The sequence below is a fragment of the Sorex araneus genome, chromosome 3 (genome assembly GCF_027595985.1).
Source record: "Sorex araneus isolate mSorAra2 chromosome 3, mSorAra2.pri, whole genome shotgun sequence".
Taxonomy (NCBI): domain Eukaryota; kingdom Metazoa; phylum Chordata; class Mammalia; order Eulipotyphla; family Soricidae; genus Sorex; species Sorex araneus.
In genome coordinates, this window is record NC_073304.1 from 1,074,241 (window position 1) to 1,089,118 (window position 14,878).

Genomic DNA, 14,878 nt, shown 5'->3' on the forward strand with positions numbered 1-14,878 from the left:
CACCCCCGTCAGCGCCCAGGGGCTACCCGCCCCCGCCCTGGCCGCAGGGACCCAGGCAGCCGCCCTCGGTGGAGTTCAGGAGCAGGGGTCCGGACTTGCGGGGGTGGGGGGAATGAGGGCAGCTCCCCCAAACGCTGAGGCCCCACCCCTCCCTGGGCTCCAGCCCGGCTGACCCTCACCCCCAAACTCTAGCTGTGTAACAAGCCTCCTGGGCCTCAGTTTCTCCACCTCCCTGGTTCTCTGGGTGCTGGTGACCCCCATCTTGGTCCCTGTCCCTGTCTCACTTGGGGTCATCCTACTCTCTGGACAGGACCTTCCCCCAGGGAACTCCTCCAGCCCTGCTCTCTGTCCCCTCCCTGAGGGTGGCCTTGGCAGGGTGGACATCATCCATCTGTTCTGGGGGTGTCTGCAGGGAGAGAGGGGGCCTCAGGGGTCAGCAAAGGGGTACAGATGGGGGTGTGAGGCAGGCCCCCCAGTCAGGCCCCAGGCCCAGCAGCTGGGGCGGGCTGGGAGGGACGGGGCGGGCGGTCCTGGCGCGCTGCCTGGCCTTGTGCAAGCGCCAACCCCAAACATTGGGAAATGCCGCGAGGGACGAGGGGGGTCAGCTCCCAGGCGGCTGTTCCTCGGCTGTCCCTCGCAAGGGGCCAGCCACAGGGCAGCCCATCTTGTCCCCAGTTGCCCCAGGGGCTGAGTCAGGGTGTGGGGTCACACCAGTCACCCCCTGAGCCCCCTAACCCTTAGCTTCAGTCCTCTGAGCACAGGACAGCGGGGAGCGGGGGGGCGGGGGCGGCAGAGGGTCTTACCCACCTTAGCAGACGCACAGAGCTGCCCCTCGCCCTCAGGAGGAAAGGGAGCACTGCGCTCCTCCCCTGACCCCCACGGGGGAGGCAGCGAAGGTCGGTTCTACTTCCCCCTCCTCCAGGAAGCCTTGTGGGTAGCCAGGCTCCCCCAGAGCTGGGGCGGTACCCCCCCCCTTAAGGCAGGTGGTGCAGGAGGTCAGGAAACCTTTGCCCAGACACAAGGATGAAGGGAGCTGAAGGCGGGCGCTGGCTGCGTGCCCGCGGGGAACTGCCACCCATCCTGGGAGGCGTCGCTGCAGGGATGCATGGACGAACGGACAGAGGGGCAGGCAGACAGACCGATGCACTGCAGGGAGCAGCCAGCCAGTACTGTGGCCCTGCCTGCCCGTCTCAGGAGCTGGCAGTTTAGGGGCCCCCTTGGCCGCTCAGCCTCTGCAGGGGAGGAGGTGGGGAGCAGGTGGGGGTTGTGGAGTCTCCCCGCCCTCTCCCTGCCCCCACTTCCCCTCTGGAATGACTTGCACTTCCCATTGCCCCTGCTTCCCTCTCTGGCTTCTCTCCACTTCTCGGGGTTCCCCCCCCCCACCTGGGATCCTACCTGTGACCTCTTGTTCTCCGCAGTGGCCCTCTACGCACTCACTGAGTACCCTGTGGGGAAACAGTCTGGAAGGGTCAGAAGCCCCAAAGCTGGAGGCCTTGAGCCGGCTTCTCCAGGGGTGGGGAGGGTGGTGCAGGACCGTCCTCAGCGCAGCTGTGCAGAGAAGGGGCCCACCGCCTGCGAGCATCACTTGGGGCCCCTGAAACCGCTGGGCAGAGCCCCTCACAGGCGGAAGCTGGCCGCACACTCCTCTTATGTCTAGAAGATGGGGAAACTGAGGCCACGGTAGGCTCGATGAGCCTAGCCCACTTCCTGAGGGACTGCTCGGGAGAAAGCAGGGCCTCAGGCCTCCAAAGCAGGGGCTCGTCAGGAGGGCCATGTAGGAGGGCTTCCTGAAGAGGAGCTGGTCGGTGTCCGAATCCTGGTGCGGTCCTGGTTAGTGCCTTCCTGAGCTCAGCGCAGTATCCTGACTGGACGCTGTGTCCTGGCCTTTCACACACTGACCATACTCAGTTCCCGCGCCAAACACCAGCAGCCCCAAACCTTCTCAGCGGTGCCCTGATTTCCAGGAAAGCGGAGCCTCGCCCTCTGCAGGGCCCACTGCAGCGGTCACGTGGCCATCCGGGCGGCTGGGGCGGGAGTCGCCCAGACCACAGGCGTTTGCCCCCTGGACTTCCAGGGACCCCTCACGGGACACTTAGGCTTTGGAGATAGGGGGCACGGGGCGGGGCTACTCTGTCTGTTCAGATGTGTGACTCTGACCCCGGGGTCCCTGTCAGCCCCCTGAAAAGGAGTGTAGTCACGGCAGTACAGTGCGTGCAACGCACTCGCCCCGCAGGATCTCACCAGCACTGCTCTGCTGTTGCTCGTGGAGCCCAGAGAGGTGGAGACACTTACCCAACGTCAAACAGCCGGGAAGCTGCAGTACTCAAGTCCTGACCAAGGGGTCTCAGTCCATGGCAAAGAGAAAAGCAGAATTTCCCACAGAGCTCCCCCGCTCAAAATAATAGGACTTGCCACGATCTCCCTCCTTCCTGAGATCCTAAGATCGTACTTTGGGGGCTCTGTCCTGCCTCCTGTTCCCCTGGGGGACGCCAGGACGGCTGCGGGCCCGGCCACGCGGCACATGGCGGTACACAGGAGTACCGTGTAGGAACGGGACTCCTACACAGGCTGTCCATCTGCACAGCAAGCAGGAGTCCTGGGGCCCGTGTCTCAGCACGGGAGGCAGTGGCGGGGCCCAGAGACGGGCTGGCAGAGACGAGATGGACGGAGAAGGCCGTGGGAGTCCTGCAGCTGACCCCTCCTGCACGGCCGCTGAGGTGCTGCTCTGGGTCCAGGGCAGGCAGCCAGGAAGGAAGGGCCGGGGTCAGCAGGCCAGGAAGGAAGAGGGAGGGACTGTGCAGGTCCAGAGGTGACATGCTGCTGCCCGGCGCTTCACTGATGACCTGGGTGCGCTCCTGCGTGGGGCTCGCGGCTGCCCTGGCAGGACACTCAGCAGCCGGGCGCAGCGCGCTGCACCCCCGCCCTTCCCGGGGAGGGGCGCCAGGAACTCCTCAGGGCAGCCTTGCCCAGAGACTCCGGGCCCAGCCAGAGACCGGAGGGGCCCCCAGGCCGTGAGGATGTCTCTGCCACATGGGCAGAGCCACGCCTCGGGAGAACAGGCTGAGAGGATCAGGGGTCAGCTGGTAAGGCTGGTTCTGGGCTGCCCCACTCACCTTAGCTAGAGGTGGGGGGACATCAACATGCCATGCTCATACACACGCTCACATATGCACGCACACATACATATACTCACAAATGCACACAGGTACATTCACATATATACACACACACAAAAATGCATACAAGTATACATATATCCATTCACATATATACACTTACAAATGCACACAAGTACACTCATACATACACAATCGTATCTGCACAATTACACTCTCAAACACACAAAAACAGACACATACATACACACTCACACATACACTCACACATACACATATATATACACAATCACAAATGCACACAGGTGCACTCACATATATACTTACACACTCATACACACAAATGCACATAGGTACTCACACATACACAAATGCACACAGGTACACTGACACTCACACACATACACACGAGTATATGTACACTCATATACACATACAAATGCACACAGGTACACTCACACATACACACATATACAGTCATAATTTCACACAAGTACACACACACTCATACACATACACTTGCATCTATACACTCACCCATATATACACAGATAACTCACATATTCACACATACACACACTCATATGCATGCACACATGTACATTCACACAATATACTCATCCATACACATATACACTCATATGCACTCATACACACTCATGTACATTCATACATATACTCACACATACACTTATGTATTCACATATGCATACACAGACATTCACACATTCATACAAATTCATTCACTCATACACTTGCATGGTACACACAAATACACACATATGCACACATGTGCATTCTCATATACCCAGTACTCACACACATACATTCATACATACATATTCACTCAAACATAGACACTCATACACATACACTCATGTTCTCAGTATACCTACTCATGCTCATATATGCACATATATACACTATACACACTAACATATATACACATACATGCATATAGACTCTCACCTACACACTTGTGTATACTGTACACTCATATACTCACACACTCACATTTCCACACACCTACATAAACAACCCCGCACTCATTGCACATACGCTCATACAAATGCACACCTGCTCATATATTTACACACGCATCATACTACTCACATACTCTTGCACACACACACTCACATATACACCCCCTGCATCCCTTCCTTATCAGCCTGACCGTCTGGTCAGTCATCCGGGGGCAGGTGAGGACCAGCCCCGCTCTGGGCTTGGTCAGCAGGTGGCCCAACACTTACGCTGTCTGCGAGGTCTCACCGGGCCCAACCACAGCCCAAACCAGGGTAGAGGGGCAGCGCCTGTCTCTGGGTCTGACAAGCCCTGGGAGGTGCCATCTGGCCTGCCTGCACCCACACAGGCTGGGGAAGCCAGTCCCAGCCCTCTGGACACAGACGCGTGCACACACACCACAGAGGTTTGTGCCAGGAAAAGTTCTGACTTCCGGTCTCGGCCTCAGGACACTCCGGAAGATGGCCCTGGGCCCCATCAGAGGGGCCTCTCCACTCTGCATGGCTCCGGGGCCATGACTCAGCTGCCCGCGCTGGCTCCCCCTCCCCGCAGCTCCCCTGCTCCCCTCTTCCTTGTTCTTGCCCTGGCCCAGCTCACCCAGCCCTCCCTGCTGAGGGGCTGCTGGCAACATCCCCCCATGATGCCAGTAAGACCCGCCCAAGGAGTGAGGCTGCTCTGCCGGGTCCTGCCCTTGCTGCCCCTGGGGTAGGGCGGCCCAGAGAAACCAGCCCGGTGGGCACGTGCCTGATCCTAGGGAGCCCGGCTGGCTTCGCATCTCAGCACCCCCACCCCCACCCCCCAGGGCTCTGCCTGTCCAGGCCTTACCCCTCACTGTTTCCCAGGGGCTGGAGCTGGGGTCGAATTTCGGGCCAACATTGCAGAGGTGGGTGGGGGGAGAGGGATGGGGTGCAGCCTCACCCCTGGGGCCTGCCCCGCTCTCTCTCTCTGCCAGGAAGTCCCTCCCCTTTCTGGCAGGTGCTCCAAGGTACAGAGCAAGTCTTGGCGCTGGTCCACCCTGCCGGGGAGACCTCGGGCCCAGCACCTGGGTGGCCCCTTCCTGCTCTACCTCAGTTTCCCCTTCCAGACAGCAGAAAGGGGCTGTCTGCTGTTCCTTGTCTTCACTACAGAACCGTCCTGGCTGGCCCTGGGAGCCCGGACCCGCCCACTTAGGCCCTTCCCTTCCTTAGGAAGGTTCCATTTTAATTCACATTTATTTACAAAATAAATACTCTCCGTCCCCTCAGACTGGGGAGGGCTTGGGGGGATGGGCAGGAGGAACCACAGGGCAGACAGGCTCAGAGGGCCGCATGCAGGCCTGGCATGTGGAGGCAGAGGCAGGGCTCGATCCGCAGCACCCTGGGCCGGTAGCCAGCTGTGCAGGACCGCTGGGCGCGCCCCCCAGCACTGCCGGGAGGGTCCACCACAAACAGAAAGATGCGTCCCCCACACATGCCGGAGATGCTCGGGAAACTCGGGCGTGGCTGGGAGGGAATACCGGGGCGGGGGCGCAGGCTCGAGGGGCGGGGGGCGCTAGATGCAGGTGATGAGCACGTCCATGGAAGTGGGCACCTCGATCTCCTCGAAGAGCACGTGGCCCGGGTCGCCCCGCGCCGCGGCGCTCAGCATCTCGTGCGCGCGCTGCAGCAGCCGCTGGTTCCGCCGGCGCCCGAGTCTGCGCAGCGCCAGGATGGCCAGCACGTGGTCGCGCCTGCCGGGAAGGGGCGTCACTGCACCTCCAGGGCACCGCGGCCGAGCCCCCCGCGGGGGAGCCCCGCGGACTGGGGAACCCCCGACGGCCGGAGGGGAAGCCCCACGGTGCGTGCGCGAGGCGAGAGGCAGCGCGGTGGGGCGGGCAGTGGGCCGCGGGGCGCGGGGGCACCGGGCAGAATCTCCAGGAATCCGAAACAAGGGCCGGGATTTCCACGGCTGTGACTCATCAGCCCCCCTCTCCCTCTGAGCCGCAGAGCCTTCCTCCCCCCGCACTCCAGGGCCGGCAGGGGAGGACGGGGGCACGGGCACTCCCAGAGCGCCCCACGTCTTCCCAGGCTCCCGTGGAGGCACCTGATGTCGGGGTAGCTGCGGATGAGGGTCTCCAGGTGACCCTGGATGTCGTCTTTGTAAGTCTCCCCCACGATGTCGGCCACGCTGAGGATCGCTTGGCGCAGCCACGTGGCCTGGGAGCCCTGCAGAGAGCGGGATTGGGGGCTGCCCCATCTGCGTCGAGGCACGGGGGTCGCCTTCGCCCGCCCCACGGGGGGCTGCGGGGGTGGGTGTGGAGGAGGCCCGGGCACGCGCCCTCCCCGCCGCCCGGTGGCCCACCAGGTCCTCGAAGGTGCTGTTGATGGCGTCTGCGTCCAGGCTCATCTTCTGCGAGCCGGTCACGCGGTCCACACCCCGGAAGCGCTCGGGGGGCCTCAGCGCCTGCGCCAGGTAATCCCGGACCACGAAGCGGTGCGCCTCCTGCAGAGTCTCCTGGGGGCGCAGCTCGGGGTCGGGTCAGGGCTCGAGCCGGGCCCGCGCCCACCGGCCCCCCCCATACCTGTGCCAGCGGCGGGACCACGCGCTGGAGGTGGCGGGCGAAGGCCTCGACCCGGTCGAGCAGGGGCTGCAGCGCGTCCTGGCTCAGCCAGTCCTTGGTGCACAGGACCCTGAAGAGAGGCTGGGGCGGGGGTCTCCTAGCAGCGCCCTCCCGGCTCTTGGCCCCCTCCGTGGGGGGAGGGGCGGCAGATACCCGGGCCCCCCGACCAGGGGTCCGCATGGAGGTCTCCAGGCTCGGGTTGGGGCCCCGCTGGGAGCGCGGGCGCTGCCTCCCCCGCCCAGAGCCCGCCGCGGCGGCTGCTCACCTGCGTGCCCCGCTGCAGACACTGCAGCAGCCGCTTCTGGAAGCTGCGGGCGGCCGCCCCCAGGGGCTTCTCCAGCCCCTCAAAGGTGCCGGGGAACCGGGCCAGAAGGCTGGTCCTGGGTGGGGGGGCGGGACAGTGGCGGGGCGGCCGCAGCTCCACGCGCCTCCCCCGCCCCTCGCCCGCTGTGCCCGCCCGGTCCCGCCGGGCACGTGCCGCCCTGGGAGCAGAAGGGCGAGCAGGGACACCCGCGGGGGCGGCCAGTGCGTGGCCGCTGGGCCCCCGTATGTGGGGCGGGGGCGCCCCCTGGAGGCCGCCCACGTGCCGAATCCCGGCGCCCGCGCGCCCCCTGCTGGCCGCGCCCGTACCGCCCCGCCCGGGAGACCCACCGCAGCTCCTCCAGGGCGTTGATGTTGGCGCACAGGTGCGGCTCGCTCACCGCGGTCGACTCCAGGAAAGCCCTTTCAAACCTGAGGCGGGGCACGCGAAGGTCTCGGGGAGCCTACCCTCGCCCGAGGGTGGGGCACCCTTCCGCCTCCTCTGGATCTCACTCCCAGAGTGAGGGTCGCTCCCAGGTCACCCCCCACCCCTCCCCAGCGAGGAGGCGCACGCACCGGGGCACGAAGAGGCCGAGGCCACGCGCGCAGATCTGCAAGGTGGTGGCCTCCAGCTCCGGTGAGATGGCGCCGGCTGCCTTCACGTGCTCTGCCACCAGCTGCCAGCGACACCAGGGCCTCAAGTCGTCTGCGCCCACGGTCCCGACTCCCTGAGCCCGCCCCCATCCCTAGGCCAGCTAAGTCCCCCCTCCCTGCCCAGTCTCAGTCTCGGACCCATCCCCACCCACGCTGGCGCTCTGCGGGCATCTAATTAAGCCCCACCGGCCCCAGAGGAGGTTCAGGGTCCCTCCAGGTGACAGTTCAGGGCGCCACCACCACCCTTGCTCCCTCTCTAGGCACAAGCCCAGTCCCTCCCAACCTCCTTCAGGACCTCACCATGTGGACATCAGCAGACAGAGGCGTGTGGTAGCGGCCCTGCAGCACCTCGGGGGGCTCGGCGGCCGCCCAGCGGCTCTGCTCCAGCTCTAGGATGCGGCCGAAGCAGCTGGAGATCTTGCTCTATGAGGCGAGGGGAGTGCACGGCAGTGAGACGGACCCGAGGACGAGCTGTGTGGCCCTGTCCCCAAGCCGCTGTCCACCGATCCAGAGCCACAGGATTGGCTTGGGGATGATGTCTGGGCACCGCGAGGCTGAGGGCCACGGTGGGCGTGTGGCGCCAGGCCTGCGACTCTGGGCCCATCCTGCACGGACACGCCCCCACCTGGCCCATCCTGCACGGACACACCCCCACCTGGCCCATCTTGCACGGACACGCCCCCACCTGACCCATCTTGCACGGACACGGCCCCACCTGACCCCATCCTGCACGGATACGCCCCCCCCCCCGGCCCCATCCTGCACGGACACGCCCCCACCTGGCCCATCCTGCACGGACACGCCCCCACCTGGCCCCATCCTGCACGGACACACCCCCACCTGGCCCCATCCAGTACGGACACGCCCCCACCTGGCCCATCCTGCAGGAACACGCCCCCACTTGGCCCCATCCTGCAAGGACACTCCCCCACCTGGCCCCACCCTTCACGGACACGCCCCATCTTGCCCCGCCCCTGTGGGCCAGCCCCATCTGGCTATGTCCGTATTCGGACACGCTCCCATCTGGCCCGGCCCCAAAGGGACAGGCGCACCCCTGCACGGACACGCCCATCTGGCTCCGCCCCTATTTGGACGCGCCCCTATTGGCCATGCCCCATCTAGCCACGCTCATGTCTGGTCATTTCCCCTGTATGGATACCCCCATGTGGCCCCACAGACCTCAAGGAAGCTGGTGTAGTCGCTCTCCAGTCGCGCCCACACGTCTGGTGCCAGCAGAGGGGGCAATGGCTCTGCGGGCAAAGCCAGGTCTGGGGTGCCCAAGAAGTCAGGGCTGAAAGGCAAAGAGGGTTGCTGAGGGCCAGGACAGGGCTCGGATGGGACAGCAGCTGCCCTTTACTGCCCTCTGGCCTGGTTTAAAACTGCTAGTGCAGCACCCCAAACGTGGACTAGTGTTGGCACAGCCCTCCTGGCACCACGCCTTCCACCAGCTGTGCGCCCCGCCCAAACCGCCTGACTCCAGCCGGCAGCTGTGCATGCACAAAATACAGAACCACGTCCCAGTGGACCTCGGCCACGCTGCCTCGGTGTTGACCTCTAGCCTCAAGGTCGGGGCACGCCCAAGTATGAGATCTTAGCATCCGGCAGCTCAGGGACTGGCCACTATCCAACCCATAGCGCAGGGTGGAGAGGTCCGGTACCTGCCGTACTTAGGGGCCCAGGACTGCGGCACCCTCCTACGGGGGCTCAGCGGGAGTCGGCACTGCTCAGTGCAGAGCCCGAGGTGGACCGTCCACAGGGGAACCCTCGAGAGCCTCCTCTGCGCAGTGGCTGGCTGGCACAGCCGCAGCGCGCTCCGACCATCCCTGCCCTCCGCCTTACGGGAAAACAGGCCCTGCGCCCCCGCCTCGGGCAGCGAGCGAAGAAGGCCCCAGCGCAGCGCCGACGCCCGCTCGGCCGCCCTGTCCTGGCGGGGCAGCGCCTGGGGCGGGCCTCACCTGCCGTAGACGTTGGCGGCCCAGTCCAGCAGGAGGTAGAGCTGCTCGCAGCCGTGGGCGCCCTGCGCTAGCTCCTGCAGCCGCTGGGCCACGGCGGCGTGGAAGGCGCGCAGGTACACCTCCCACGCGGGGAAGCCGGCGGCCGCGTACACGGGCTGCGCCTCGCGCTGCACCTTCTGTAGGTCGCGGCGCACCGTGCTGCCCAGCTCGGCCAGCAGCTGGGCCAGGTCAGGCGCCCCCTCGACCGCGCCCCCCGCGGCCTGGGCGGCGCCCGCGCGTTGCACGCGCTCTTGCGCGCTGCGCTTCACCGCCTCCTCCCACAGGTGGCGCCAGCGGCGTGGGGTGCGCAGAAAGTCTCCGTCGGCGGGGGGCACCGGGTGGGCCTCCTCCTCGGCCAGCACCACGCTGGTCAGCTCGGCCAGCGCGTCCGTGTCCACACCGTCGGGGCCCAGCGTCTCACGCACCACGGCCCCCAGCTCGGCCGCCAGCCCGTCGTAGTGCAGACACACGTCCATGGCCCTTCGCGCGAAGCCCGTGGGGTCCCCGTCGAAGGTGTGCGAGGCCTTCTCGGCCACCAGCGCGTCCTCCAGGTGCTGCAGCTGCTTGAAGGCCGCCAGCAGCTGCCGCTCGCTGATGAGGTCGGCCACAGATTTGTCTTCTGAAAGGGACATCGAGGAGAGGGGCAGCGAGGGAACCGCCCAGGGCCACCCAAACAACCCCCTGGGACGGCGAAGCCCAAGCCCGCGGCCGCTCAGATCAGCCCCTGCCTCCTGCCCCCGGCGCCCACAGGATGCAGGCCTGGCCCGGCCTTCTGCCTAGGGCCTATTGCAGCCTCTTCCGCCCTGTGATCTGGGGGTGTGTCCATCACCCTCTCTCTGGGCCTCCAGCTCAGGCCCAGCGCCCCCACCCCACCCCCCGCCCTGCCGTATGACCGAAGACAGTCCTTTTGCTTCTCTGAGCCTCCCGGTTCTCCCCTGCCCGGATGGGAAGGGCAGGCCCGCGCCCCAGGTGCACCTGTGAAAGGTGGGGGGGGGGCCTGAGCACCGCCTGCCTCGGTTCCCTCCTGCCCTCACTGCTTCTCACCTGCCTCAGGCTCTGGCCCCTTCGGCTCCCTGCCCGCAGACACCTGCCGACTGAAGCCACCGCCGGCCTTCGCGGGCACCTCCTGGCCGGGGGCTGCCCCCAGCGCGGCTGTCTTCTGGGGCTGGTCCGCGGCCCAGGTCTGGTCGGAGGCTCGCCGGCGGAGCGAGCGGAACAGGAGCTGGGGGCTACGGAGCAGCCGGCCGGCGCCCGCCTCCTCCCTGGAGGCCTGGCCGGTGGCCCGCTTGGGCGCCCGCTGGCTGGCCCGGACAAACGCCCGCCGAATCGTGCCCAGGCCCAGGCTGGGCCACGTGTTCTCATGGTGGGAGCTGGGCGTGTCCCCGCTGCTGGCCCGCCGCCGGGGCTGCTTCGGGGTCTTCGGCTCTGCGGGCTCCTTGGGGCGTGGTAGGTCTGGCCCGGGTGTCACCGTCCGCGGTGAGGGCATCTTTGCCTCAAACCTGGGGGAAAGGAGGCCAGGGCCTGGCGGGGTGTTCCGTGGGGCCCGGCCACGGGAGTGCCGCCGGTCCTTTGGAGGGGCAGCGTCACCAGGCAGCTGCCCACACGCCCTCCCTCATGTGGCCAGGCCAGCCCCGCCCATCAGCATCAGAGAGGGGGCAGGGACGGGCGTGAGTGACCGACCACCTGCTTCGTACGTGCAAGGCCCTGGGGTCCATCCCTGGCACCACATCCCCAGCTCCATGCCCTCCAGGAGAGACCCTGTGACTCCCAAGACCACTGGACCTGAGCACACCGGGCTGGCCCCCACAACTAATAGCAAAGAGGTCCAGGCTCGGACCCCAGGCTGAGCTGGCCACGGGCCCCCACGGCCCCACCCCTGACCGTACCCCCACCACTCACCCCCATTCCGCCCAGCCCAGCGGGGACCGGCTCCCCCAGGCCACCGTGCTCCCTGGGCTTCCCAGAGCTGGTGCGGGCCGGCCTGCGGGGCCTTATCAGGGCCTGCAGCCTCCACAGGAGGGGCCCCGGGTCTATATTTAACCCGGGGGGACATCCCGGTGCCGCCTCTCCCCAGCTGGATCTTCCCACCCAGCGGAGTGTGTCCCGGAGGGCCCGTGGGGGCCCTTCCTGCCGGGGTCTGCAGCCCGAGACCATCGCGCCTTCAGCCAGGACCCGCTGTTTGTCTGTCTGCGTGTAAGCTAAGCCAGGGGCCCTCCCGCGCCCACACACACCCACAGCACACCGGGGCAGGGCGCTGGCAGGCCACCGGGGTCTCGCCTGAGCCCCAAGATGAGAGAAATGGGGGTCACGGGCACAGCCGGACCTGCAGACGCCCCTGGCCCGGGCCAGCGCCCCCGCTTGCCTGCCAAGGGCTTGGCAGCCAGGGCACTAACCTCTCCGGGGGCGGTCTGTGGGCACTGGCCCTCACCCCCACGCCCTCCGGTGAGAAGCGCTCCCAGGATCGGGCAGGAGGCCCCAGCTGCAGGCCCGGAAAGGAGTCAGGAGTTGGAGGGCGGGCCAGCCAGTGACTGACAACAGCCTTATCAGCCCCGCCCGGCCACAGGGCAGGGTGCGGCGCCAGTGAGGACCCTGCCCGGCTGTCCAGGGCAGGCGACACGGCCCCAGAGGCCCCAGTACCCCCTTCCACTGGGCCCTGAGTGATGAAGAGGACCTGTGGGTGGGCTTTCCACCCCGCCTGGCCATCAGGGAGGGTAGCCCCGGGCCCAGGTGTGCTGCCACGGGGGGTCCCCCCGCGCCCAGCAGCTCTTGGCAGGACCCGCACGTCACCCCTTTCAGCCAGCAGTGGGGGGCTGTCTGCTACAGAGGTGGGACACGCCATGTGGGACCACCGGCCTCCTGAGCCCCGACCCTGGAACACTGCCCCCCCCCAGGGAACCACCACCCCCTCTCTGCTCTTGGAGCTCCCCTAGCTGTTCTGGACCTTCCCTGACCCCGGGGCCTCTGAGCCCCCTTCAGCCTCCTGAGCGCCCTCCATTGTGGCGCCTACATCGCCTGAGCTCCCTTTCCTGCCCGCCTCACCCCTCACCAGCCTCTGGCCACACACCTCGGCGTCCTGGGGGTGGACTCTCCAAGCCCGGCCCCCCAGGTCCAGAGGCCAGCAGTGGTGCGGGAATGGCCTACTAACCCTCTGATTCCTCCATCTCTGCCTACTCCTGGGAATTCCCAGTTATTTGCATCCTTTTTCTCGCTAATTTTGCTTTTTCTATTTGGATCTTAAATGTGATTCTTAAGGCGCAAAAAAGACAGCCAGAGATTCAGCACCTTGTTTCCAAACTTGAGATTTTTTTTTTTTTAGGAAAAAGTATGAGAGTTCCAAGGCTTCCTCAGTCTTTGGGGATGAGGCACCCCCCCATGCAGGGGACTGACTCCTCAAATTCTACTGCTATAGACTCTGACCATCCTGCTCCCCTATCTAAGCCCTCCCGCGCAGAGGCACCTCCAAGACTTTACTCTGTGACTTCTGATATCCCCGATCCCTCTCCCCCGGAACCTAAATCCTTGCCCCCAGAGGACAAGGCTACCCAGGTAGATGAGGAGGCGAGGTGTCAGCCCTCAGCTCCGCCACCCCATGACACTGCCTTTTTTAATGCCCCATACGCCGGTGAGGCAGCCCGCCAGCTTGCCCAGGACAATGCTGCCTTATGTGCAGTTCTCCAACAGAACAGGAAAATGTCCAGCTTTTGGCTCAAATGAGGCAGCTGGTTCAGGAACTAGTGAGTGCCCTGCAGCCTTCCACCCTCTCCCAAGAATCTAGTGACAAACAAATAGTGACAGGATAAGATCAGTAAGGCAAAATGGCTCCCTACACCCATGTCTGGTGTGTCCAGTGGCGAGGCCCAGGTGGCGAGGCCCCTGCTGGAGCTCCAGTGTCTGGCCTGGGCCCCCCGCCTGCCCGGCGCCACCCACCCTGGTCTCTCTCTGGCCCATTCCCGGTCCCCCTTGGCGGCGGCTGCCCCTGTGCCCACAGAGGCCCAGCGCCTTGCTCAGGACCCCGGGGCCCCCCGCCCGATGCGCCCTGCTCGAGGCTCCGGCCCCTCCAAGGCCCCCCCCCCACGCTGGCCGTCCTCGTTCCCAGAGCGCACGCTCGCCGCCCGGCGCTGGCCCTCTCATATCGCCTGCCGCCCCATCACTGCCAGCGGCCGGCAGCTGTGCCCCCTCCGGGACACCCTCCCCAACAGCAGCCCCGCACGCCCCGGCCTCCCTTGTGAGCCGAGCTGGAAGCAGGGAGATGCCGCGGCTGGCCGAGGCGGCCTGGAAGGGCTGGCGCAAGTACCAGGCAGGAAACTGAGCAAAGACGGGGCCGAGAGGTGGCTCGCGCGAGCCCGGAGCGGAGGGAGGGTCAGGGGCCACACCTGGCCCTGAGCGGCCCTGGGTCCCTCTGCCATTCTGCTGCCCTCCTGAGCACGGCCACAGTCGTCCTGAACCCAAACAACAGCCTGTAGACATCCCTGAGCACTGCTTAGGGAGCACCCCCAAATGGAAATGCTGCTAGAATCAGGCCTGCCTGGCGGCCCCTGCACCTCGCTTCCTCCCAGGGCTCCCCTCGGTCCCCCCGCTCTCACCACTGAGAAGCGCTGCCTTCTGCACCCTCGGACAGGCTGTTCCCTTTGTCCGCAGCGCCCTTGCCCCACCTTCTCTAGCTGCCAGTCCTTTAAGTGACTCCTCCTCCAGGAAGCCTTCCCTGATCTGCTGAGCCCTGGTTCCAGTCAGCACCTCTGCTCTGGACAGGTGCCAGCTCGTGCCAACTTTCCCATGGTTGAGGGATAATTACAGTTCCCAGACGCTGGGTCAGAGCCCCCAGGGAGCGAGTGATTCTGAACCCCCAGGACAGATAAGCCACTGGACTCCGGAGTGCGGGGGTGGTGCTGTGCTGTGGCCCCGCCTCCCTGTGCCCGTGAACCCGGCAGGTATGCGGAGGCTCCCCACGGTCGTGCCCCGGAGCATCTGCATTCCATGTGTGTCCACATGTGTGTGCCGGTGTGTCCCCTCTGCTCGGAGTGGCCACTCCGGCCTGGTCCCCCGCGGAGGCCCCGGGCCCAGAAGGCCAGTAGCCGGGCCAGGGCTGCTCCCGGCCACCCTCCCAGCCCACCTGCACTCACCTGCTCAGCCACAGGCGGAACTGAGCGGGGACACGCCCAGGATGGGACGCAGGGGCACCCCAGGCGGGCCACGGAGCTCCGCGACGCGGGCAGCAG

General features: G+C 65.8%; 1 protein-coding gene across 1 annotated transcript; it reads right to left on the minus strand.

Moving 5' to 3' along the window:
- Window positions 1-5,406: 5,406 nt before the first annotated feature.
- Window positions 5,407-14,878, minus strand: EXOC3L4 (exocyst complex component 3 like 4). The gene is made up of 12 exons (XM_004603593.2): window positions 14,783-14,878; window positions 10,707-11,161; window positions 9,624-10,281; window positions 8,848-8,959; window positions 7,969-8,091; window positions 7,591-7,691; window positions 7,366-7,446; window positions 6,980-7,094; window positions 6,676-6,795; window positions 6,456-6,608; window positions 6,198-6,319; window positions 5,407-5,844 (listed from the first exon to the last, which is right to left on the minus strand). The coding sequence occupies exons 2-12, from the start codon at window positions 11,146-11,148 to the stop codon at window positions 5,667-5,669; spliced, it is 2,205 nt and encodes a 734-aa protein (XP_004603650.2). The 5' UTR covers window positions 11,149-11,161; window positions 14,783-14,878; the 3' UTR covers window positions 5,407-5,666.

Bases quoted from the DNA above. Each gene is read 5' to 3' on its own strand.
- EXOC3L4 (XM_004603593.2), bottom strand. From the start codon at position 11,148: ATGCCCTCACCGCGGACGGTGACACCCGGGCCAGACCTACCACGCCCC. The intron at 8,092-8,847 runs GTCTGTGGGGCC...CTCGCCTCATAG, and splicing joins ACTACACCAGCTTCCTTGAG to AGCAAGATCTCCAGCTGCTT. The intron at 6,609-6,675 runs GTATGGGGGGGG...CTGCGCCCCCAG, and splicing joins TGGTCCCGCCGCTGGCACAG to GAGACTCTGCAGGAGGCGCA.